The 26,194-nt window shown below is 51.1% G+C and overlaps 1 protein-coding gene across 6 annotated transcripts in view; it reads right to left on the bottom strand.

Annotated features, from left to right (window-relative positions):
- The window catches only part of MYT1 (myelin transcription factor 1), a 64,737-nt gene extending 40,437 nt beyond the window's left edge, over positions 1-24,300 (bottom strand). For 3 of the 6 annotated variants that reach the window (XM_037402918.1, XM_037402917.1, XM_037402920.1), the window contains exons 1-2: positions 23,427-23,896; positions 4,235-4,335 (exon numbers count right to left, since the gene is read on the bottom strand). In XM_037402918.1, coding sequence (XP_037258815.1) covers positions 4,235-4,335; positions 23,427-23,691 — 366 coding nt within the window. In that variant the 5' untranslated portion in view covers positions 23,692-23,896. Of the gene's footprint in view, positions 1-4,234; positions 4,336-23,395; positions 23,897-24,024 lie in introns of those variants that run through there. The other 3 variants (XM_037402916.1, XM_037402922.1, XM_037402921.1) reach the window with 3 other exon arrangements.
- Between the last annotated feature and the right edge of the window lie 1,894 nt (positions 24,301-26,194).

The following is a 26,194-nucleotide window of genomic DNA, read 5'->3' as shown; positions in this document are numbered from 1 at the left end:
AGACTTCTTCTCCGATGGAAGAGTGAGGTGCTAAGTTAAAACCGCTGGAGCCTCCCATGCACTGACACCTAGGTGTGCCTAGGCTTCAATAGCTCTATGCAAATATGCCATTAAGGGCCATGATGAAATTCCCCACCGTCAGCAGTAATACTTTCTGTGTATTCAAAAGCACCACTGAGCTCAGAGAAAATAAACATCTTAAAAAAGCCTTCAGGTGGACAAAGGGAGGTGAGGATTCAGCGGGAATATTTATTTCACTCTGAAAACAGCAGAGCTTCCATCAGTGCTTATTCGCAGATGTAGCAAAATGCCATTTGCAAGAAGCTGCGTCTGAGCTTTAGAGAGACAGACTGACAGACAGAGCCTCTATTTTTAGTTAAAACCCCCGAAATCTAAATTTGCCTAGCAGCAGGTAAAGCAAGAGGAGGAAGATGCCAGAAGAGATTACATTTTTAGAACAGAATTGTTGAAAAGTGGTTTTCTGCTTGGTCCTTCCCTCCTTCCAGGTCCAAAGAGCCCCTTCTTTAGCTCCTCATGGGAGAAGGCAGCACAGACCACCCTAACGAGGGAGGACCCCACCACACCTCACTCCACCCTGGCAGAGGCCAAGGACGGTCCAGCTCCCACAACCCCATTTCAGGGCTGGGTTCAAAGCCAGGGTGAGGGAAAGGAGAAGGATGCTGGGTGGGAAACCTCCTCCATCACCAACCTTGTCCCAGCAAACACCTTCGAGCCCTCACCAGGGAAGATTAATTTGCTGGTTAATTTGCACTGCTGCCCACTGCTCCTTTCCTACCCAAGGATCACCTTATCAGTGTGAGCCACTGAAGGGAGCAAACCCTGCGGTCCAGCTGGATGTATACTATGGGGCAAATCACACCCAGGCACCAGAACTGCCCCTCAGCACCCACCAAGAGGTGAGGATGGGCTTGAATGGCCTGTCCCGATTTCTTCTTCCTCTGTTGTATTTTTTTTTCTTTTCTTTTTTTTTGTTTTTTTCTGAGGGTTTTTTCCCCACCGCTGAGGAATCTCCCTCCTTGGCTGATGCAGGCAGAACATGGGTGGAAAGACCTGGATCTGGGTCTCCAAATCTCTCCCACTTGCTCTCTGCAAAGCACCATGGCATCATCAGTCACTGCAGAAAATGAAGAGGACTTTGTCCCACTGGACCTTCTCCAGCTGTTAATTTTGTAAAAAATAAGGGAACAATGAAGGAAGAAATACCCTTGATCTGCCTCTACTTTTAAAAAAGGCTCAATAGTAGCTCCCAGCTGCTATTTTATAACCACACTCTGAGGTTAGGGGTGTTTTTTTTGCTTCTTCCCTTTAGGGTCTTCCTTGCTGCTTGATTTAAATCCTCCTGACATTCCACCTATTGTGAGTCCCATCCTCAGCTGAACAAACTACCGCCTGCCTTTTGCTTTCTGACTGCTTCCAGGAAAGGACACCCTGCGCAGTGTTCTGGGGCTTGGAGTCGGGGGGAGGATTTTGCCTTGACATCTTTAGATGCAAACCCACAGCTTGTACCCCCCTCAAACTACACATTACCGAGGTGTCACAAACATCCTCCCGAAGCTGTACTGTCAGTTTGCGTTTGCAGAAAAGGTCCAACTCCCACCCCAAAAAAAAAGCTTAATGCTGCGAATGATACGCTTACCGAGCGCTAATGCTCTGTAGCGATAGCAGAGGCATCCTCCGCACAAGTGAAGCGGACCAGAAAAGATGCTCCCGAGCATCACGTTTGACACAGCCGCAGCTGTACCGTGTGCCTCTGCAGCGCTGACATTCAAGCATTAGGCTGGGGTGATTTCATATGCAGTAGTTTAAGTTGACATATACTTTCCTCTTGACTGTTTGAAAGTGCTACAACACGCAATCCAAACGCCATTTCACGCGCAGAGAGACCTAAGTGGCTTCGTTCGTGCAAACAGCTCTTACGCCAGAAAAGGAGGGGTTGGGGAAGGGGGGGCGGAAATAATATATCACAGTTCTTCAACCTCATTGCTTTCAAGCTCAGTAATAAGCTGCCTTTTTCATAAGATTATCCTCGAGTGGCACAATGAGAGGCGATGGCTGAGGCGAGCTACATGCCTGTCTCCGAAGAGGGCTGCAGCAGCCCATGTTCTTGGCAGGGGGTGGGCAGCTCTGGTGGTCCTATCAACATCAGCCCTGCCTGTCCTACCAGTGGCCAGCCTTCTGCAACAGCCTGCCCGCTGCTTAGCGGTACCCCCAGCTAGCTCACTGTGGCACAGGAAAATAGGGAAGATTTGGGAGACAAAGATTCTTTTCTCCATCAGCACGGTGATCCAGGATGAGCGCAGGCAGGAGCGTCCATGCGGACAGTCCCAGCTGGCTCCGTGCAGCAAGCACCTCACCGCAGCACTCTCCGGAGATCTCATTTCAGACCTGTCATGGGAAATTTTATCCTGCGCCTGGACTTCTTTAAGAGGCAAAAATAAATAAGTAAACGTGCCCCACATCCCATTGTCCTTCACTGCTGCACATCCTGTGGATTACAAGCTGTAACTGGCATGAAAAACTACATTTAAATACAATATGTATTTAGGAGCACACACGCAAGTGGAAGCATGTGTGCATGGGGCAGACCCAGAGGTTAGAGAGCAACTGAGATCTCGCTCCCCACTGCGAGGAAGAGGGCTGCACACAGGCACAATACCTAGGCCTAAACCATCGTAAGTTCTACCTGCATTTTAGGAAAACACGGCAGAAAACAAATATGCTACTGCACTGATATGCAGAGAACTATTTTTTAAATTTGCCTAATGGATTTAAAGTGATGCGTGGGGAAAACTGCACATGGAGAGCTGGCAATAGCCTTATCAAAGCCAGCCTCTTCCTTCCCGTTCAAGTTTAATTTGGCTTTTATAACAAAGGACCAGAACTGATCTGTCGCTCACTCACACACCTTAGGCTAGCAGGCTCGGTCTTGCAGCCAAAGATGCACAGGATCAGGCCCTTGCGTACCCCTGACATCCCACGGTGTGACTCTGACCCTGGCTTTACAGGACCAGCACTGCCACCCCGAAAAGCTGCAGCTCCCCAAATCCTGCTCCCACTTCAGATGCCCCCTTCCCACCTCCTCCTCTTGCCCCCAGACCAGTCACTCTGTTTTAACACAAATCAGCAGAGTCGGAGGTTGCAGGAAACCCTTGTTAGCAATGTGCCTGGCAGAGACAGCACACTAGATGAGCACCAGGTATGAGGAATATTACCTTTTGTAATCATCGCTTTATTAACATACAACAATCTTATTAAATCTAATCTAAGTGCTTATTTGGCAGGTTCAATAGAAAAGCCTTAATTGAGCTCGTTTTAAATATAGCAACAACTGCTTACTCTGCTTTCTAAGAAGGTGTGAGCTTTTCTGGCGACACCTGCTTGCAGCTGACAGCTTGTTAGTGAAGAAGGATGGTTTTTAAGGGTGGATTTTTGCTGGTTTGGGGGTTTCCCAGGGTTCAGTTTATTTGGGGATACAGGAAGAGTCAGTAACATCAGTCACCAAAGGAGGGCTTCCTCCACCACCCAGGTGCGTCCATCCGCCCATCTGAGATGGTGCCTCACTACCGAGGGGCCAAAACGGGACAGGAAGGGCCATTTGTGTAGCAAGCAGCCCAATTCTATGCTTAATTAAAGCTTCTTAATCTGCTGGCAGTGAATCTGCCAGGAGGTTTGACAGCTTTGGCTGGACCTCTTTCATCAGCCACAGCTGCAGCAGTAAATGAGTGGCTCTGTTGAGCCCCTGTTGCTGCCCGGGGTCCTGGTGGGGATGAATGCTGCACTTGTCTCCTCCAAAGGCTCCACAGCTTCACCTGGCGTGCGGGGGGCTCCTTCCGACCAGCCGGCCCCTTGCAGAAAGGGCCTATTTATCAGGCCTGGGACTGACCTAAATATCCTGATCTGATCCGCCCTTGAAGGATGGGACCAGAGAGGAAGGCAAGGATTTAAATATGTGGACTCGAAGCCAAATCTTGGCAGCTGGAAGCCCTCTCTGCCCGGATTCACCATGCAGGAGGTTTGGCTGCAGCAGGGAGACAGAGACATCCAAGTCCTGCCCATCACTTTGGGTACCGGAAAGGCTCCATCCCCCCAGAACCACCTGGTCCATAAGGGCTGGAGCAGCACGTGGCCCTCGTCCCATGGCCAACATGTGGGGCCAAGGGTCACCGTACCACAAAAGTGCACGCTTTTAGGGGACGGAAGGCTTTCTGCTCACCTTGATGTGTGTGCCGTGCAGGCTGGTGGCTCCCTCGCAGCTGCTGATCTTCTCTCCGCAGGTCCACCTCTGATTCAGCAGCTCACCCCGAAACTCATTTTCTGGGGAAGGGAAGAGGAACACGGGGTCAGGACACGGAGTCAGCCCAGCAACCCAGCAGCAGCAACCGGAGACAAAAATGCCATATATATATTCCCTGCCTGCTTTCTTTAACGGCCATAAAAATCCTGGCTGAGGGTCTCGATGCCCCGAGCAGGAACCCAGGGTGCCATGCCAAAGCCAAGAGCCCCAACCATGAAAAATGTTTATGCGCACCCTCAGCTTACCATAAACACTGCAATGCTGCTCAGCTTGGTCCTCCATTGGAAACCACAGTATTAACAGTGAGTGTCACTGGTGGGCTGGGCAAGGCAGCTGCCAGCAGTGGCTGGGGAACCCCGCTGTGCCCTTACAGCTTCCTCTCATTCCAGAAGTAAAGTTAATTTTTAACCTTTCCTTAAAATGTGCACACCTAGGGCAGTGGATGGGACCCTTTAGCTGTGTATCAATGAAAGCGAGTGGGGTCCCCACCCATCTCCATGGCATCGGTCTGTGACATCAGTGTTCTAGAGGGAGTCCGTCCACAAACAGCAGCGAAGGTGCAAACCACGGCTCTCAGAGTTAGAGCTTCCAGACACAGAGCTGCTCTGGGAGCGAGGGAAAGCAGGCAGAGAGGACCCTCCATCCGTGGGGAAATACCGTGGGACGTATATACTTCCCAAGCAGATTCTCAGCACTTTCCCTTCATCTCATACAACTTCAAGCATCTCCAAGGGGCTGGCGCCAGCCCTGCTGCACATGGGTGGACGTGCAGCAGCGGGGCCAGCGCAGAGGAGCTGCGGTGGTGCGGGAGCTGCATGGCACAGCTGCACGGTGTGCAGGTACTGCTCACCGCAAGGAGATCAAGGGCGCTTGCCCCCAGCACCACAGCTCACCTTGGCAAATGGTTGTTGCTTTGGGCACTGCCGCCACAAGTCTTCCCCTCACATCAGTAATTGCGGTTCCCTCTGGCACTGAGTACTGAATTATTTACTGCCTGTTCTCCAAGTCTTGCTTCATTTATCTTCTACCACTGATAGAAAGGTAAAAGGAGAGCATCCCCCAGAAGGAGGCACATGAGGAGCTACGCACATGCTGGCGCGCTCATTCATCTTGGGCTCCTAATATTCCGGGGAAGAGCTCAGGGTAGAGGCTTTGTTTCCTCCGCCCAACAGGCTCTCCTGCTTCTTTGGCTTGATGGTTCTGTTATTGGGGCAACCTCAAAGACAGGGAAAGCAGGGAGAAGGCTCACGCATGCTAAAGGAAACCTGCAGAAGGTGGGTGTTTCCAGCAGTGGATAACTTGCTGAATGCATAGGACAGCAGCCGAGCAACTTTGGATCTGTTCTGCCACAAAGCAGCTTTTAGGAGAACATGAAGAAATTAGGTAGGGAATGTGTTCCTTCCCTGCTTGTGCCTGTTCTCTACCTGCAAAACATTAAGGAACAACCAGTATATCCTACAGTGCTCTTGCAAGAATGAATACATTGAAAGACCAGGATAATTTGATCCTATGGTGATGCACAATCTACGTTAGTGATGAAGACAAATGACTGTGAAAGTCATCTTCATGTATCTGTCCTAAACCAGAGCTGTGCTGGAGCCAGGAGGGCAGCTGGGGGAACTTTTTGAGGTTTCACAGGAGAAACACCTGTGTTGGAGACTGCTCCAAACTCTGTCTGATGCGCTGTGTTCCAGCCTGGGCTGAAACATTATTCTGCTTTGGAGAAGCTCCGAGGAAAGGGAGCAGGGAGGCACAGATGGCCAGGCAGATGATGAAAACCACGCAAAATGTGGGAAAGAAACTAGAAAGGGACAGAAGAAAGGAGAACAGAGGGAAAAAACCCCATCAGATAGGAAGAAATAAAGATGTTTCTATAGCACATTCATAGGACAGTACAGCCTGCCTGCTTAGCTGAAGCATTTCTCTGAGCATACTTCTCCCGAGCAGTGTGTTTTGAAGAAGGAGCATCCCCTCTGGGATGCAGTGGGGGCAGAAGCAGAGTGGGTTAAACTGTAGAAACAATGGATCCTGGATGCAAGATAACCCTAAAGATAGCTTAGAAGATTTTTTTGAAAGGTTGAGAGGTCATGAGATACAACACCAAGGATGAAAAAATAGCAAACACATACACACTTATCCTCTTTGGGCCTATTTCGGTCACATGTGCCTCTGTTGTAGGCTAAGGGTGAGTTCTGGAAGCTGCTGCAGTGAATATGGCCCCAGATGCCAGCTTGTCCTTGCCACGGGCCCCATCCCCACCTCCTGTGCCTTTGTCGCTGTGAGCAAGAGGAGGGGAAGGGGCTGAATGTTGGGGTGAAGAGCCCTGGCCAGGCTGAATGTACGTTGGCCGCACCAGCTCAGCACCTTCCTGCCCACTCCTGTCCCTCTGCCCAGCCCGGTTCAGATGGCCAAGGCAGCTCCATCAATACACGAGTCAGATTTCCTCTACTCCGTGCTGCTTAAATGCATCTGGTCCCCAGAGAGGATCAGCTTGCAGTGCTGGCTGTGCCCTTTCCACCTCGCCTCCGGACCCTGGGTTCAGCAGAAATGCAGCTCAGTGGTTCTGTGAAGGACACTTCTTTTAACCCCTACCTGGGCCACCCAAGTGATGATGCAGGATATTGCCTTAAATTAAAGTTTTTCCCCATGGGAAGTAGATCCCAGTGGGCACAGCACGTTCTGGGGTCCCCCCCTGGCACCGAGCCGGAACAGCCAAAGCACACAGCCGGGAGCACTTGCATCCACTCCTCCTTGAAAAATAATCTAGATGCTCAGCTGGTCTGACAGATCGCTGCCTGATGTTCACATCGCAAAGGAAATCACGGGCTTTCCCCCACCCGCTCCATCCTCAGTACCCACCACCTAGCCTGGATGGGATCACACACTGGGTTCCCTAATCAGACAGGTTGCTTTTCAAAGAATCCTAGAACGGTTTGGGTTGGAAAGGGACCTTAAAGATCATCTAGTTACTGGCCACAGCCAGGGACAACTTCCACCAGCCCAGGTTGCTCAAAGCCCTGTCCAGCCTGGCCTTGAACCCTGCCAGGGATGGCATACCCACACTTCTGTCTTTTCCCTCATCAACATGTATAACGATCCACCACCAAAACATCAGCGTGTCTTCTTCCAGATGAGATTCCTTCCCAAACCTTGAATCTCTTTGTCCCCTTCTGTCCTTCAGAAACATCTACAGAGAAGGGTCAGCTGTGAACCAAAGCATTGCGAGTTGTGCAGAGCCCTGGCACGGAGGAGCAAGTTCTGTGAAACCTTTGGGCCACTGTCATCAACTCCAAACAAGATCTGGAGACTTGGGAGGAGATCACATGCAAATCAAAGCATGAATCAGACTTGGGTATGTTTTACTTTACATTTCCAAAGAGAGAAGAAAGCATTGATTTGCCAGAAAAAAAAAAAACTAAACCCTCCAAAGAATGGCAGAAATTTCCCTCCAGAATAAACCAAACAAACCTCGCAGAAAGCTTCGCAGCACAGAGGGTGGATAGAAAACAAGGCGGGATGTGGCAGGAGGGAGCTCTGGGTGGCAGCCGGCTCCCACACGTGTCCTACGGTGCTGGGGGGAGCCGTGCTCACAGGATGCCTGCCAGAGCAGCATCCCTCTGTTTGCAAATCTATGCAGAGGTTACATCTGCTATAGCAAAGTGGTGGGGTGAGAGACAGGTTCCTTAGAGAAAAGATGGTGGGGTGAAGGCTTCATTTCCTCATAAGATGCCTCACTGCATATTTAAACTGAAAGACTAGAAGAAAAACATATCAATCTTCATTTGCTTCCCCCACATATGAGAAAAGAAAAAGGAAGAGGGTAAGATTTTTCTTCATCTTTGTTCAGGCACATTTTTCATGGGAAAGGTGAACCCTGTGTTAACAAGGCAGCAGCGTCCTTCAGTGTCCCACCAGGCAACGTGGGCTCGCTGCTCAGAGCACATGCAGCAGCAGTGTCAGGGGTGGGAGGGTGCCCTTTGGACTGCATCTTTCATATGAATTGAACTTAGAAAAAAATCTCAAATCCAAATTTTGCATCTTCTCTAAGCTGCAAACGCCACCCATGGTCCCTTCCACCCCCTCAGCACTGCCTGCTGGCTGACACCGCTGCATTTTGCAGTGCATGGCTCACACGCACCGCTCTCTGTAGCCACTGCCTGAGGGACACCAACAACCGAATTTGCTTTCCTGCATGGCCCCAAACCCATGGTACAGTGAGGTCTTCTCTTCCAGCAGGTAATGTGAGTCTTAGCTTTGATTTAAGGCTGCAGTCTCAGATCCTAGCTGCACCACTGAAGCCCCTTGCACAGCCCCCGGCACTCAGCACAGCCCCTGGCACTCAGCACAGCCCCCGGCACTCAGCACAGCCCAACCCAGCCTGAAGCACAACTAATTGCCCCATGCTCCTGCCCAGCCCCTGCCAAGAGAAGACTCATCTGAGCAGACACCCTGTGTACCGCCTGCCGGTTCAGCCTTCCCACATGCAGGAGCACAGCAGCTATGCATCAAGGTGTTTTTTTTTCAACAGAGATAAATTACAACCTCCGTAGGGATCAAAATACACTGAAAAAGGAGAACCCAGCTACTTCAGCAATTCTTCTCTGCTGCCAGGAGTGTTGGTTTAAGCCCCTCTCAGGGCACAGGAATACTGTCTGTTCAATGCAATTATCACTGTTTACTGTGGCATGGCTATGTTTGGCGCTTCAAATTTAGCTTCCTAAACATGCATTTAATTTAAGATCTAATACCGGATGTTAATTGTATATTGCACAGTAAACGACTGATCATTAAAACATATTAATTGAGGTTTAACAGCTGTGTAATAGATATTACATCTCATACTTATCAGCAAATATGATTTAATAATCAGCTAGGACGGGATATATGGATAGAAGACTCGGCATGCCCAGCTAGACTGCTGGTTGTTCATTTGCTGACCTAAAGATACTTTTCCTTAGCATGTTTGGAAAGGAGCTTGGTAATCACCAAGCAGATGTTGAGCTTTGATGCTTTCACCTGGGGTGCTTACCTGGACAAGTCCTGAAGAGTTTACAATCTCTATAAATAGAGGAGAAATGAGGGAGCCATGAGCAGTTTCCTCCTACTAAGGCAGGGCCAAGCTGCAGGGACCTGGCCCCATGACCATGCACCGACAGCAAAGCAGTGAACCCTGGTGAATGGGGAGCAAATGGGAGATGGTGATCCTCCCCCAGCGCCTGGGGGATCCTTTCAAAAGTGTGCAAGAGTCACGGCCACCCTTTCTAATAGTAACTTTTATTCACAGCAAGTTGACAAAGATCATTGCCCTCGTTCACCTGAGTGCTCAGTCTCCTGCTGCTCCCATCCCTTGGCTCCATCATCGTATTCACCCAGCACATCCCGCTCCCACAGCCCGGGAGTCGCTGCTCCTCATCCCCACCCCCCTCCCAGCCGTGCCCCCTCTCGCTGAGACACAGCACCACACGGTGCCTTGCCGCACTGCACAGCTGTTTGGAGACCGAACAACTCATCGTACCAGTGAACTCAATTTTTGATCCCACAGCCCAGACACGCATGCAATCCTGGCTTAACCTACTGTGCTACCGAACCACACACTACAACAAAGTTTATGAAATCTGTGGTGTGCACTCTGATCTTTTACTTTCCGCTTACGCAAAGGAGAGAGTTTTGATTTCAGTTGGATCAAGCCTTTCTAGAGCTTTCGCTGCCAAACGGATGCTTGCAGAACAGTGTGTGTTGCTAACACACTAAGCAACAGGCTCAGCACCAGCAGGGCTCAGAGGTGTTCGCTGCCAACAGCCAAGCACAGCCTTGCAGGTCCTGGGGGCACAGAGGGGAGCAGCAGGGCTTCCATCTGGCTATGCTAAGGGGAAGAGGACAGGTCACTGCTAGCAAGATGCCACTGTTTCTCCATCCCCAGCCACAGAAACCTGCCACCCTCCTTCCAGCAATTCCTGCAGTGTCCAGGGGCCAGCCAGCAGCCAAGGGAGCATCCCCTGCCTTGGCTCCCTCCTGCATGAAGCGTAAGTGACTCAGATCCTCCTTCCCAGCCCCTTGCCACCTCATCCTGTGGCTCATCCTGCTTTGATGTCATCATCTGCCACCTCTGCCCAGTCAGCCCTTGTGACCACCTCAGCCATGCCAGCTCGTGCTTTGCTTTGTGATACCTGGCACCTTCGGATGCTTTTGAACTCTCTTTGCCATGTCCTTGATGGGAAAAGGGAATCGATCCTTTCCCACAGCCCTGGGACAGGACATGGAGCAACTGGCAATTAATTGCAAGAAGATTCAGATGTCCCAAACAGGAGGACACGTTGTAATAGGAAGGGAAGAAGCACCAAAACCCGCTCCTTGGAGTGGGAGTGGAGCCCTCACCAGCGGGGTTGACAGCAAGGTACAGGCATCACCTTGCCAGGGGACCCAGTATCCCCAAGCCCCTGTGATGGCCACGCTGCCACCCATCCCCCAAGGCCCCCTCCCCATGCCTGCCCAGCAGCTCTGTTCACCGACCCACTAACTGCTCTAGGGAAGGACCAACATTTCGTCCAGTTTCCCTCTACCACCCAGTGCTACAGGAGCCAAAGCCCTCATTGCATCTACAATGCAAAGGAAGCAAATGAGGCTACAGTCCCTCCTCATTAAGAGCAATATTCATGCTCCAGTGTTCACGGCCAGTTAATAAGACTTTTTTATTAGAGCCTTTTTTCTTCTTCTGCAAAGTGGCAGAAGCATACTACACAGCGCTGCAGAAGATATAAAAGAAGGTGGTTTTCACTTTCCATCCTTGTATCGCTTGTGTACCCTTCAAGGGAGGAATAAATGCCGCGTGCCCACAGTGACACTGCTGTCGGTACATTGTTCTTAAGCATATCGATCAAAGAGATTAAAGAGTGAATGTTGTTCAACATCCCATCTCCCCCCAGCTCCTTGGGGGAGCTGTCAAAATGCAAAGCCACTCTGAGCGTGGCGAGCAAGGCCACCAATGAGAGGGAAAACAAAGCGGTGAGGTTCTCCACCGGAGAATCCCTTTGGGATTTCCAAAGCACAGGGCAACAGCAGGGCCTGGAAAAGCTCTCAGCTGATGCCGACCCCCTCCAAGAGGAGAGGAAGACCTAAGTCATGGGCTTTCCTGCCTCCTGCCTTCACCCTGCCAGCCACTAAGAGTTGCCCAAAGTGTGAATTTTCTTACTACAAGAAAAGGAAATTCATCTGATTCTGCTGATTAATTCCTTTACAAACATACCGGAGCCTGAACAACAACAGAAGTTTAAGTGGGAAAAAAAAAATAAATCAGGCAATTCCTGGCTTATCACTGCCAAACGATGAGTGCCAGCATCCCCCCTTCTGCCAGGCTTATCCACAGCGTGGACCACTCCTGCCACTGGCTTCATCTCCAGCATCCATCCTTCTGTGCACACAGAGGGAGCCCTGCTCAGTAACGCTCATCTGCTTGTGCCCAGTGCGTGTGCAAACAGGCGTGTAACACGTCAGGCATGCAGGAGAGCATCTCTGAGGAACAGGATGTTGCTTCTTTCTTCTTGCACGTTTCCCTCATTATTTTGTTCTGATTTGGCTTTCCTGGTACCTTCTCTATTCAATAAAAGCCAAATGCAAACCGCGTCCCTTAATCTCTGAAACAGCAGCTCACTGCTGAGAAAATAATATAGATGTAACTTCCAGCATCACACACTTTCTTTTCCATTTATATGGAAATGCCGACCTTTCACCCAAGCTATCTCAAAGAAGTATTTCCTTAAAAATGCAAATAGCATGTTGCAGGCAGTTACTCTGGCTGAGTCTTTCTTATATTATTATTATTTCTTTTAACCTTACCAGCACTGTAAAACACAACTGCTAAACTGCACCCCAGTAATAATTACTTTTCATACCAAATCGAAAGCCTCCGTGGAGCCGATGTGTCAAAAGACCAGCAGGAGAATTCAGCGCAGATGGATTTTTAGAGATGGTTTTGGATAAGTGTTGTCTTGGACCAGTGGGAAGGAAGCAGCTCCAAGACACGCTGCTGCCAAAGGGAATGACCTGATGGCTCAGGGTGAGGTCAGAAGAGCATCTCTTGTCTTGTAAAACACTTTGCATGGTGCTGCTGACACACAGAAGCCCTCAGGAAGGGGAAAACAAACTGAGTGAGCCAGGGAGCTCTGTGTGGGGCGAGCACAGCAGGTATGAGAGGGATGCTGGTGTCAAGCACGGATGCCCTTCCCCACCTGAGGTGGTCTGGGAAGAGCTTTCAGGTTGTGTGTGCGTGCGCGGTGTCTGCACTGCACAAAGGAGCTCCAGGGCAGCATTAGGACTGCTGAGGCTGAAGATAAATAGTGAGAAGGGTGGCTGAAGAAGAGGCCGGTGGGGAAGCAGCCACAATGAGATGATGCATAAAGAGGAACAAATAAGATTAGGGGATTTCAGCTCCAAGACCCCTCTAGTTCACCTCTCCTTCTCCCAGCCATTGAAAGAAGGGTAAACCTCTGGGAGAGCAGCACAGAGCACCACTGCACAATAGTCCCAATGCCAGCAGCCACGTGCCAGACAGCCCTTGGCTTATATCTCCTCACCCATGGGATGGGAACAGGGTTGTCCCCCTAACCCAGGAACAGAAGCCCACCCCAGCAGGTTGAGGGGTGAAAGGAGGCATCGGCAACTGCTGCAAGCAAAGCTTCCCCGTTCTCACAGCTGCTTGATGCCCGCGCAGGGAAAGACTCCCAGCACGGATGGATGTCAAACAGATCCGGTTGGATGCCTTGACCCAGCTGGGTATTGGACACCCTGCATCCAAATTGCTCCATTATCTGTTCGGAAACAGAGAAGAAGGAAGGTGAGCCTGAGCATTGTGCTTGCAGAGGGGGATACAAGGCTGAGTGCTGGGGAGGAAGACAAATGTAAAAGCAAAGGTAATAAGTGAGGTTCTTTGCATACAGGAATAGCAAGTGAGAAAAGGCAGCTGCAGATGGCCTTCCTGGGACAGGGCAGCACAGCGTTTGGCTCAGTACCCGTTTCTGAGCAGCAAATATAGATTTCCCCAGTGTGTAGGGAAAGAATAGAAGAAACAGGGGAAATCTAAACTAATCTTTCCTCCGTCATTTTAGTGATCTATAGATTTAGCTGTCAATGACTCTTCCTTCTGGAGCCTTCTGGGCTCCAGACCTCCAGAGATGCCCCAGTGTTGACTGTTACACTCCAAGTTAATCTGAATCTGCTCTGGGACCTTACTTTCAGCCCTGTAGGTTCTGGGCAAAACCACAGAGCTGCAAAAACCCACAAAAGCTACAAAACCCCACATTGCTTCTACCCAAATTTGTCCCCAGCTGGGCACACAGACGTCTTTGGGGGACACAAACCCTTTTACCCCCAGCACAGGACTGGGGTCCACCAAGAGCGTTTGCTCAAGCAGGTGGTTTTCCAGATGGGGGTTTCTACCATGTGTGACACCAGGTCAGGCAGAGGCGGGGGAAGCTGCCTGGAAGAGCTGGGGAAGAGGCTGGCAGTGCCTCTGACGCAAAGTTAGATGACTAAGTGGGCTACTTCCCAGCTGCCAGCTTGTCTTTATGATATTAAGCCTTTCCTCTCTGCTGCCATATAAGAAGTGAAAAGTTGACACGTAAGCATGTGCCATACAGAGTCAGAGAGACAGAAGCAATAAGGCATAAAAGGAGGTGAGATCATCGTGCAGCAACGACTCCCCTGGGGTAAGAGGCAGTGCTGCACAGTGCCCGCTGGCTCTCAGTCCCCCACCAGCATCCCCTTTCACGGCACAGGCTCAGCACTCTCACGCTGATGCCCATTTCCACACCAAGCCTCCCAGACCAGGGCCATGCACAGGGTGCCATGCTGCGTACCATGAAATGAAGCAATTAAGCTGACCCTTCAAATGGTTTTATTAAAAAGGAGCCTCCACTGCAGTGCACAACTCTACCAGCAGTAATGTCGCAGCCCCCCAGGATTATCACCGCTGAATGGGATGGCTGCTGTGCACCACTTGCTTGAAAAGAAGGAGAATCATCAAATATGTTAAGTTTATAGCCCTGCTGGCACCACTCTTAGTGCTCCTGTGGACCTCATGTAACTGAAATTAAATAGAGGCAAGTGATAACTTTCTGTCCTTCCCAGAGAAGCCTGCATTTGCTAGTGAATACAAAGTTGGGACAACGAGGCGGGATGGGGCAGCAGCTGGGTGCCCTTGGGCAGCGCTGTGGGAGCAGCCTTCATCCCCACGTCCAGCCACTTGCACCGGCTGAGCCCACCGCACCACGTCAGCTTTGTCCTGATGCCAAGCCAGCCAAGCCCAAGGTCACCAGCACTGTGCCCGCTCCTCACACCCCACAGCCAAGGATCAGCTTGTAGCCCATAAGTGGGAAGTTTCTCTCTCGTCCAAATTCCTCACTTCCCAGTCCGCCCCTTTCTGCCACGGTGTCCTTGCTCTCCCCAGCCACGCTCCTTGCGTGGCGGGCGAGCGCAGAGGGGAGGCAGCCAACCTGCCAGAGCCACTTTGCTGCTCCAGGAAAAGCTGCTCCGGGATGGGAGGGAGCCGAAACTTTCTAGGGGATGCGGGAGAGGAGCTGACAACTCCATGCTCCTCTGAGACACTGCAGGCAAAGGTAACTGTTTAGACTGTCATTTTTTTTTAAAGCAACAACAATGCTCTCAGGCACTTTTTTGTTTTTTAATAATAAAAAAATGGAACAGCTCTCTCCAGAAGGCTATTAATCCTCTCCTGTCATTTGTGTTCTTGGAGAGAGCATTTCTCTGGGCAAAAGCAGCGAGTTGCTTGCTGACTAATTACATCAAAATATTGAGGGCAACAAACAAACCTTTAACTCTGCTTGCCAGCAGCTCGCTTGATGCAAAGCTTCAAAGTTATGGAGGAGAAATGTATGCAACAGCAGGAGAAGCTGTGACTCCAGACGTGCTCATGGCCACATCATTTTAGAGGTATATATTTCCTTTCCTCTCTCTAGAGCCACTGGTTAGGCTAACTTTGCCCAGGATAACTTCACCCAGAATATCACTGCCCCAAGGCTTTTGATGTCATATAAATAAAGACTTTTTGCCTTTTCCAGGGAAAGGAACCAATTTATTTTCTCTCATTCCCACACAAGCGTTTGGGTTTTAGTTAAGGAGCAAGGACTGGACACATGTTCCCCAGGAAGGCTCTTGCTTAGGCTTCAAGCCCCACCATAAGATGGTTTTCAAAAGTGCTTGGCTGAAATTAGGCAACTTCTCTCAAAGCCCATCTGACACTGTCACTTATCCCAGCAGTGCACAGGAGCAGCCTCCCCCCGGGATACTGCTCTGTCCTGCCCCAAAATGTGCACCGGACATTCAGCCAGCGGGGGGTTGGACTGTGACTTAATTTCCATCCCACCACTCCGCGTTGCCTGTACAGCCAGATAGGAAAAACCAGTGCTGAAAAAGGAAAGCCCAGTTCTGCATTTCGGTGTTAAATCTGATGTTCTTCCAAGAGGGTTTGGATGTCCAAGAGCTGAAACAAGTGACTCAGATGCAAGCTTTGGCCCCGAACCCACAGCTGCCAGACAGACATTGCTTTCCACCCACTGGAGCTGCCTCTCCCAGGCTGGAGACCCCCAGAGCAGGGAGAGACTCCAGCTCTAAAACATGGGTTAACCCCAGACAGCTGCTGGGGAGGTTTCTCCACAGTACGTGGGTGTTTCTACGCACAGGTAATTGGGTACTCATCACAACCTTTAATAAGCTGCGCTTGGGGAACCCAGTGACAAGCACAAGGCAGAGTTTTTCAACCTTAAATTGTTGGTTTCGAGAGACTGTTTAAAAAAAGAAATTCAAAAGTGCTCGAAGTGTCACCTACAGATTTTGCCAGCAATACCTTGGGGTTTTAAATACCGTGTGCATGAAAGCTCCCCCAGAGCCATCTCTTGTACCTTATAATAATATTCACCAGGGGATCCTCCTAATGCAGGGTTTGAATCCATTGCTGTTGAATACACCCCACTCCTTGGCTTGCAGGGGCGTTCAGGTAAATGCGCCCACGAGCTGCTGCTCAGAGAGAGGACTGCAGTCCTCGGCATTGATCACAAAGGTCTGAGCACACCTACAAGGTGTGAAGGGCTTCCCCAAAGCAGGCACAGACCTGGCTTGTGGATGCCGTCCTAGGGAGAGCCATACGCTGGCCAAATGGTTTCAAGCAAAGGAACGAAGAAACCTGAGTTTCTAGTGCAGTTTATATTTAATTAGAGGAAAGGCAGCTTACGCAGCAGTTTTGGAAACATATTGTCTTACAGCATATTGGATATTTGTATCTTAACAGCTCGACATTGATTTCTTTTATGTAAAGGAAGAGGGTGGATGAGAACTGCGTACCCTAAGTTGTGTTAGCTCCAGAGAGACGCCTGTACTGCTTGGACTAATGTTTAGAGTAATCAAAGGCGTGAACTCATGTATTATGTATGGGAACGAGAGTTTTCAGTCTTCTGCAAAAAGGAATCTCCAGCGTTTGGTATTTTGTTAGCAGGCTGGCACCATATGGCTCTCCCCTGCTGATATTCTTTCACACCAGAACTTTATGTTCAGATGCTTTAGTTAATATTTTACCCAGCAAGCATAAACAAGATGCAAAGATTGCAGTCGACAGCAACCTTCTCTTAAACCATATACCCATGTTAATAGTGTAGACTTCTTTCAGCAAGTAGCTTACTGAACACATGCCTGGCTTTTTTTTTTTTTCCCACCCTCCCTTAGGAGCCCAAGCTGGGCCATTTACTTAACTGCCTTAGCATCAAATAAAACACAAGCAGCAAACCCAAGAAGGACGTTTTCATTCCCTTCCTGCTGTTTTCTGGCTGTCCAAGGCAGCACTTGATGCATGCAGGTGCTGCAGCCATACGAGTTGTATCTGTGCACAGTTTAAGGCTGCATTGCTGCTTGGTTTTCGTTTCAGATGTGATTTTATCTCAGGAAGGTAGAGTTGCCTCTTGTCCACTACTGCAGCCTGGACAGAGCACCAGGCAAAGCTCACAGCCCGCCGGGAAGCCTCACCCAAGCACTACCAGCCTAAACTAACCAAGCAAGACCAACAATACGGAGTATCCAACTTGATGGGCTTTACCAAGACTTGTTTCCCCCCACCCTGCTCCAAGTCAGACACAGAATCACTTTGCAATACTGCAGCTTAGAGATTTAGCTCTAAATATTACAATTAGATTTCCTCCACCCACACACACCCCCCTCCAATATTCATATTATTCTTTAATATTCTTAAAACAAATAGGACCTAACAGATGTCTTTCAGCCTGCACTCTTATTAATGAGAATATTGTAAGAATGGAAATCAGGTCACAAATGTTTAATACTTTGTTTAAAAAGTCTTCAGCTTCTTTAAAGAGTTCCGCTAATCCCAACATGACAGATGTACAAGGCAGTTTTGCTTGGGGCAGATTAAAATTCTCGCTCTGATTTGCTCTTTCATTTGGTCTGATTAAAATAACATTGCAATTTTTTTTTAATGTGCTGACTTCAAAATAAAAAAGGAAAGAATAAAAAGTGACCAGTAAAGGCCAGCATGATCACAATAAAAGCAAATTTATTGTTGTTAAGATAAAAAAAGCAAGGCAGAAGGAACTGAGGGACAGCCAGCCCATACCCAGGTTAGCATTAAAGCTCTGTGTTAAAGATAAAAGGGGGACCTTTCCAAACTATGTTTTTCCATTTGAAAGTGTTTATTAATCTATTCTCTCTGAAGCAAAAAGTTCAATGAAAGACAAAGATCAAAAGTATTTTAATTCAGGTGAAAATTATATTTTTTTATCTTTTTTTTTTTTTTTTAACCAAACCAAAATGAAAAGCAGAGTATTGCCGAGTGTGTCACTTTATTATTCTGCTGTAAGATTGACACTTGCTGGGAACAGCCTGGCTGGTAGGACAAAGCGATCTCAGCCACCCTTTCCTCAACTAAACTGTGCGTGATTCGGTGTTCCTCTTTCCTGCCATCCTTTCACACCAGACCACCCTTCCCCACACAAGCTTTCACAGCTCCCTGCATTTCCTCACTCCTATAAAACACAGCGGGCATCTGAGTCACGTATGAACGCGTGCACAGCAATCGATACACCAGGATGCTCCGATCAGATCAGCAGAGGAGCAGGGAGGCAGGATGGAGCCCCAGCCACACTCATCCCACATCTTCTTCCCCACACTCATCTGTAAACAAGCAGGAGCCACGTGAGCCTTTGCCCACTTGGGTCTGCCCCAAAATGGCCACGGCTCCCAGTGCCAGGTCCCTCCAGGGCACTGCTGGACCAGTTTCATACAGGCTTTGCCTCACCAAAGGCTCCCATAGCACTGGTGGATGCAGTGCTTTAAAAAGCAGCCAGAGATGTTCAAAATAGAGTCCCTCAATGGGCAAATCCCTGCTTAAAGGGAGCAAGATTTCACACAAGGATCCCAGGCTGTTAGCCTGGATCTTTCTGGCTCAGAAATCTTCTCTGCCTCCTCATCCCCACCTGCAAAACCACAGCAAAACCTCACAGAAGTGCTGTAGGGATGAATACCCTCAACAATAGAAAACCACTAGTTTTGTATTGTATATTTAGCCATTTTTCCTTAAAATTCCAGCTCATTAATTCTATTAAAAAGTCCAGAAAATCCACAAAACATTTCAAGTTTTTGAGGAGTCACTCCATTCAGGTGTTTTTTAATGTTAACAGTCTTTAAACATAAGTGTCCAACACATGCTTGTGCCTCAGAGATGCCCTCACCCCAGTGTCCACACCTCTCAGGGCAGAAACATCCTCCCTCCCACCCCAGATGCCAGGGCAGAGCAGCTCCAAGAAGCAGAGGGATGCCCTCCTGCGCTGCTGCTCTCACACAGGGCTTCCAGCGAACCTGCACGGGCAGGGGACACCTGGGAACTTCTCTTCACCTTCGGTATCTCAGCCCTGCCCCAGGCTCTGCAAGGGAGCCCGCTGCACTGCCAGGCATCCCCTCCGATGAGCTAACCTGCCAAGAGGAGAAACTTGCGTCCTCCAAATAGACATACATCAAGCCCTTTTCTCCCCGGTGCAAATATTTGTGTGGAATGTGGGGGTGGGTGGCAGATCTCCCTTCCATCTCTGAAGGAAGCAGAAGGGATGCCCCAGCCCTGCTCTTTGCTGTTACCCGTGACCTGGCTCCCAGATCCCGGAGCAAAAATCTCACGCACATTCCTTTCACTCTAGGAGGAAGGTGTTTCAGGGCATTGCTCCACCCCAGAAACTTTTCACAGCACATGCTTATCACCCCACTTCCCTGTTCACACCACGATCTCCTCTCTAAGGACTAGGTGGGGAATCAAGTTTCTACATTTCAAAGGTAAACAGCCTCAGAAGCGATACAGAGTATTTTAAGATGGGATGTTTCACGCAAACATCTGAAAGCCTTAAGGGTGTCAGAGACACCGGGGGACTCAGCATCACGCGCCCCAGGAGACCAGCGCTGCTGTGTAGGTGCTGGAGTTATTCTTTGTAGAAACCAGAAAAACCCAGGAAAAAGATGGAAAAGGCAGGGGTTACAGAAAAAAAAAAAAGTAAAAAAAAAAAAAAAAGTGGAAAGCATAAAGTTTCCTGACAGCAAGTTCTGTCCTATCAAAACTCTAGAAATACCTGGGAACTGAGAGGATGGGTGGGAGCTAATCCCACCTGATAATGCCTTTCACACAGCTGCTAGAGGACTATCTCCCAAAAAGACAAATAAACCTGGATTTTGGGGCCACCTTGGCCTCCCTCCTTCCCGGCATCAGCATCCTTCTCTGCACAGCCGGGGACTAAACAGCATTTGCACAACAAATAACTCAAAGAGGGGGGTTGTTAAGGGAAGAAGAGTAACGAGTAGTGGTGTATTCCCAGCTCTGGAAGTTTGCAGTGAGGATCCTCCACCCTCAGCTCCCGTATATACGAGAAAGGGGAACAGCTATGTAGTGATGACAGGAGATGTCCTTTGTCATTAAGGAAAGAGCACTAGCAACTAAGCCACACAGTTTACAGCTGTAAAAATAACTCTTTCCGTTTGCAAACTGACGCACATGCACAAAGTGGAGGGGGAACGGGGTCTTGCCCCCCACTTTGCCATCAAACTCTCACAGCCGACTTCCCAGCGGTAACGCGACGCTTCCCCACGTCTCCCCCCCCTTCCCACGGCTGATTTCATGTCTTCTGGGAAGCCCAGCCCAGCCGTGGATGATTTCTCCTGCACGCTCCGGCCTTTACTGTAAACCTGCTGCTTCCCCCTCCTCGCTCTACTCTCGGGGGGCAAACCCCCCGAGTTTCGAGTGGGGCAGATGCCAGCACCCCTTGCAAAATAAGAACCCCCAAGCTGCAAAAGGAATTCTCTCCCCCTCACCGGACAGGGAGCTGGGGACCATTTTGCATTGCACAAACTGATTTGGGGGGGGCTTGGGAGTACAAACTCACCTGCCCTCCTCAAGCCCTGATGTGGAACCACGGTGGGATTTGGTGAGGAGAGAAGAGTTTATATTCCTGAGCTCCAAAAGCTGGGTAATTCAGCCCGTTTAGGGTGCATGGCTGGCTTAGGGTGCACTGCTCCCCGCCAGAGCCCACGAAGAGCAGCGTGCCCCATCAAGAAGGAAAGTTTGGAGGCAGCACCCCAAAGCCCAGGTCTCCCCCGGGGGGGGGACACGGGGGGTGCGATGGGGGCAGTTTAGCACTGTCTGCTAAAATGGCAGCTGCTCTGACGCCGAGCTACGTCTTGCAAAGTCAGCCCTGCCCTCATCATCTGACTGCCAGGAACCGGGGCCGCTCCGCTGCCGGCTCCCCAGGGGCTCTGCGAGACAGGGGGGCTCGTGGAGCCGGACCCTCGCCCGCCCGCCCCCGGCCCGCACGTTGCGGCTCCGGACGGGAGGGGCAAGCCCCGGCCCGGCTGGGTTAGCCCTGGCCCCATCATTCCCCCGGCTGGAAGGTACCTGGGCTCGCCGTGCCCCGCCTCGCTCCGTCCCTCCCCCCCCCCCCCCCCCCCCCCCCCCCGCCCGGGCCATTAACCGACACGGCCCGGCTCTGCGAAACAAAAGCCGGGGGGAGCTGGAGCGGCTGCCGCTCCGACCCCCAGACGGCTCTCCCCCTGCTCCGTGTGCCCCCCCGCCCCCCGCTTTGGGGACAAGGGGAGCAAAGGGACTGAGCACCTAGTAGCAGCACCGACCGGGGGGTGGGGGGTGGTGGTAAGGGAGAGGTTTGAGTTCTTTAAGGGAAGAACCTTTGGGCTTGCCCAAAGACGAGGAGGCACCCCAGTCCCAAATCCCCCAGCGCCAGCCTTGGCAGTGACCTTAAGCACCGTCCCACAGTGGGACGCCCCCCCAAGCCGGGCCAAACCTCGGGGGTCACGGGGGGGGGGGGGGCTGCACTTCTGGCTTTTCTACAGTACGAGGTGCCCCCACCGCCCCCGGGGGCTGCCAGGGGCCGACGGCGGCCGGGATGGGAGGCGGCATCCCGGGGCTGCGCAGGGGACAAGGGGGGCTGCCCGCCCAGCCCCCGGCTCCTCGACGGAACCCCCGGGAAGCTGCCGCCCCCGGCCCGCGCCGCCCAGCCCCGGGGGGGACGGTAACCCCCGCTGTAACGGCACCCCGGGACAGAGCCGGACCCGCCGCTGCGTGGTACCGGGACCCCAATTCCGCCGGGACCCACGGGGCAGCTCCCGGCTGCTTTCCGGGCAGGGTAAAGCCAACTTGCGGTAGTTTGCCTACTCTTCTCGCCTTTGTGTGGGGGAACCCGCAGTCCCCTAAGCTACTTGCAAAAAAAAAAAAAAAAAAAAAAAAAAGAGTGAGAGAGAAAGCAAAAATAAGTTCTCCTTGGCCTTCCCGAAGGAGAGGAGGAGGGGAAGGACGGGGAGAGGGCAGGCAAGGTGGACGGGGAGAGGAGCCGAAGGGGCCAAGTTGTGCCCGGGCTCCCGGGCCGCAGCAGCAGGCGGTGGGTTGCGCTTTGCAACATGCGCCTGCTCCAGCCTGCGCCGCTCGGGAACAATAAACAGGATCATACAAAGAAGTAGAAAGGCGGCATCTTTGCTTCTGGTTTCTATGACAGCATCAGAGACAAACCAACTATAAACTCTAATTCCTGGATTTCCCCTCCACCCCCACCCCCCCAACCCCCTTTTGTCTGCCATTAATTAAAGTGACCATATGGAAAAGGTTGATAATAACAGCAGATGAGCCAACAAGAGAGGGGGAAAGGGAAAGAAAAAATAATAACTAAAAGTAGCGGCAGGGCGATGGCGAGGATTTGGATTTTTGCACTTGTTTCCAGCGGCTGCTCGGTGCGAGGGGGCTCAACAATAGCGGGAGGAGAGCGGAGCGGTGGCCAGCCTACACCCCCCTGCCCGCAGCCCGGCTCGGGGAGGGGGGCTGCCATGCCCCAAACCTCCAGCTCCCAGGGGGTTGACCCCCACGACCTGCCCCTTTGTGTAGGAGAGCCTCGGAGGGTGCTGAGCCTCCCTTCGGGCCGCCTCCCTGGGGGGCAGTCGGTCCTACCCGCCGGCAAAGTGCGCCCCGAACTCAGCCTCACTGGCGGGGGGGCGATGGCAGCGCACGCACAGCCTCGGGCACCGGGCCCCTTCCCTCCTCTCCCCCCTGCAAATCCCCCGCAGAAGAACAACAACAAACTTTGCTAAAATTGATAAAGAGATTAGCTGAGCAAAGCCTCTTCCGAGCCAGCTAAAAATAAAGAACCCGCAGCTTTCTGTCGTGGTCAATGCACAGAGACAGCCACAAACATGGCACACTCCCCCTGCTCCTCGCTGCTATAAATAGAGAACTCTCAAGTAGTCAATATTGGGGAAGGGGGGGGGGCAGTAAGAGAGGGAAAAAAAAGGAAAAAAGTAAAAAAGTCTGCCAGTGGCAAAAGCGAGCACCCGGCGGGCGACCTGAGCGGGCAAACGCCAGCCCCCCGCACACGCGTCCACCGGCGAGCAAAGCGCGGCCCCCCCCGCCGGGGCGCAGAGCTGCTTAAAGACCGCGGAGCGGGCAACTGCGGACTTGGGCTGGAGTTTCTGTAGTAAAGGGGGCTGGGGGGGGGGGGGGGGGGGGGCGGGGGACGCGCGGAGCCCCGGTACCCGCACCGCGGGCGCGCACCGCCATCAGCACCTCCGAGAGCTCCGCGGGCGCGGAGGCCGCCGGCGCCAGCTCCTCCCGGCGCCCGGGAGCGTCTTCTGCTAACACCGCGCACGCTTCCCTCCGGGCACACATCCACCGATCCCGCGGTCCACAAACCCGGCAAGCATCCTCTTCCAGAAATATTCAGAAAGTTTCCCGGCTGAATGCGATGTTGTGCTTTTTTTTTTTGTTTTTTTTCTTTTTTTTCAAGAAATCTCCTTTCTGTCTTATTCAACCTCTTTTCAGTCAGAAGCATAACATGTCCACTAGCGTCTCGCAGCCAGCGAGAGAGCGAGCGAGCAAAGATGGACCTAGGAGCATGATGATCATCATAAAAATCCCCTCGGTTCTCCAGTGCAATTTTCAAAACAACAACCCAGCCTTCGTGCTCTAAAGGCAAAACGCCTGCGTCTGTTTACATCAACTGTGTGCTGCGAAAGCCTTTCCCCTCTGTCTCAATCCAAGGGTGGGAAGCAGGTGGGTAAAAAAAAAAAAAAAAAAAAAAAAAGAGAGAGAAGGGAAAAAAAAATAAAAGAAAAAAGCCAGCATTATCTGCCTTTGTCAGCGAAAGAACATAATATTGACTTACCTTTCCCCACAGCTATTGTCTGCCCTTTACAAAATGACATCACGGAACCAATCATGAAATTTGCATGGGGGAGGTTGTGGGGGGAGAGTTCTTGGAGGGCAGCCCACTTCCCTACACCAGTAACACGCGTGTAAGACGGGTTGTTGGTTTCAATTAAATATCTGATACTCCTTAGTGTGTGAACTCTTAAGCCTGCTAAAGGCAATGTCTCATTTACTTAATGACCGCTCTCATTAATGGAAATGGCACAGAGGGGGCTTGCTGCGCCTTCCCTTTGTAAATACACTACCCATGAACCCTTGGGGTTGCAATATATCTGTTTACTCTCTGAGGTGAAATAAATTTACAGTATAGCATCAAAAAGAGAGAGAGAGAGAGATGGAGCTGCTGACTTCAGTGCACAGAGAGTTGGGGCTCTCCCAGCCCCACCAGCCCCTCTCACTTCACACTCCCCCCTCCCCAAGACCCGGCAGAAGGTGAGTGATTTTACCCGAGCTGATTCATAATTAATATGCACGAGGCTCGGGGTTCCTTTGATAGCAGCAACACAAAAGGACGGCGAGCGCGACAAGCACCGTGCCGTGTCCCCCCCCCGCGCATCCCAACGCGTGGTACGGCCCAATAATTCCTAATAGCAGCAAGCAGCGAGTGACAGATGCCCTGGGTTAGCACAGCTCCAGCGAAAGTACTTTACAATATTTATTGGTGGTTAGGAAGATGACCTATCACCATAAAGAACAGACTGGGAAATTTATCGCCTCTATGAACCTGGAAGTATTGCATATTAGCTGATATACATATTCAAAAGCGAGTGGTTAAAAGGTGTATAAATATTTTTTTTTTCTTCCCCTTCAAAAAAATAATAAAATAAATGACACAACATATTCCCAGCAGACATCGCCTCACCCCGGGAAGGACGGATCGTGGCTCAGGCAGTTACGTTTTGGGTTTCATGATGGGAAGGAGAATAACCTAATGAAGTCCTAAAAGAAAGCGGTGACTCAAATAGTTTGGAGATTGTTTCTAAGTGAGAAAAGTACGTGTTCTTGCAACATGTTTCTCCTCCTCCCAGAAAGAGCTACACTTTCCAGGCACTAGCATCATCTTTCCTTGTAAATGCTTCTGTTTGGCAGAGGTCTGGTCACCCCAGGAGGAGAACCCTCGCCGAGCTGGAGGGAGGGACTCTGGGGAGAGACCCCGGCACCGTGCAGAAGGAAGGGCATTAGCACGTCCCCATCCCCCGGTCCCGTGTCCCGCCCTGCCAGACAGGAGCATTGGCACTTGGGTTGCAACTTTTCAGAGACAGTGAGGGAAAACACAGGCATGATGCAGCCCCGTGTGTGTGTGGGGGGGGGGGGGGGGGGGGGGGCGGGCGGTGGTGTCACCTTTCTACTCAGCGCTTTTTCCTGCACCCTCACACCACCTCAGCATCACCGAGATGATTAAGACTTCACCATCATGTTCATGAAGATTTACAAAAAGGTGCAGGACTGCACAAACGGACAGAAACCCCAGGAGCCTTTAGAGAGCTGCGAGAGCAGAGGCAGAGCCTGGCAAGGGAAGTTGATTCCTCCTGAGGATGCACTCTCCTGTGGGAAACTCCAGCCCCAGAGCTGCGGGAGCCCCAGCCACCCCTCTCCAGCTCCCTCCCACCCTGGCGAGGTTGGGTGCAGGCAGGAGGGAGAAGCCCCTCAAGCTGCCCGAGGTTTCAGCCCACGTGTGTTATTAGCTGTGCTGGACACCTGCCTGGCAGCGCAGGCTTGAGCAAGCTGCCTGCAACCCCACTGCACCCACGGACCATTACAGGGTGCACAGCAGGGGAGAGGGATTTCATTCCCCATTTCAGGCATTTTTTTTTTTTTTGAGGAGAGGGTGACAGAAATACTAATTTTAAACTGTTGAGGCTGCTTTGGAGATTCTTATGATGCCCATTTCTATGGCTTGCAAGCCTGGTGTGCTCCTAAACCATTAACATAAAGGAGGTATTCAGCAGAGAGTACTCCTGAAAAGCCGTTTTCTATCTCCTTTGGACACACCACGAAGACAGGGATATTTTACATCCTAAACCTTTGGCATTCAGAAATTCTATTAAACTCTTATCTGCAGGCAGCAGGCCTAGTGCTACACTGCATCTCCATTGTTCTGCACCCACGATAGAATCAAAGGGAGG

The sequence above is a fragment of the Falco rusticolus genome, chromosome 10, assembly GCF_015220075.1.
Source record: "Falco rusticolus isolate bFalRus1 chromosome 10, bFalRus1.pri, whole genome shotgun sequence".
Classification (NCBI taxonomy): domain Eukaryota; kingdom Metazoa; phylum Chordata; class Aves; order Falconiformes; family Falconidae; genus Falco; species Falco rusticolus.
Note: the sequence above shows the minus strand (reverse complement) of the source record. Positions and strands in the feature narration are given on the sequence as shown.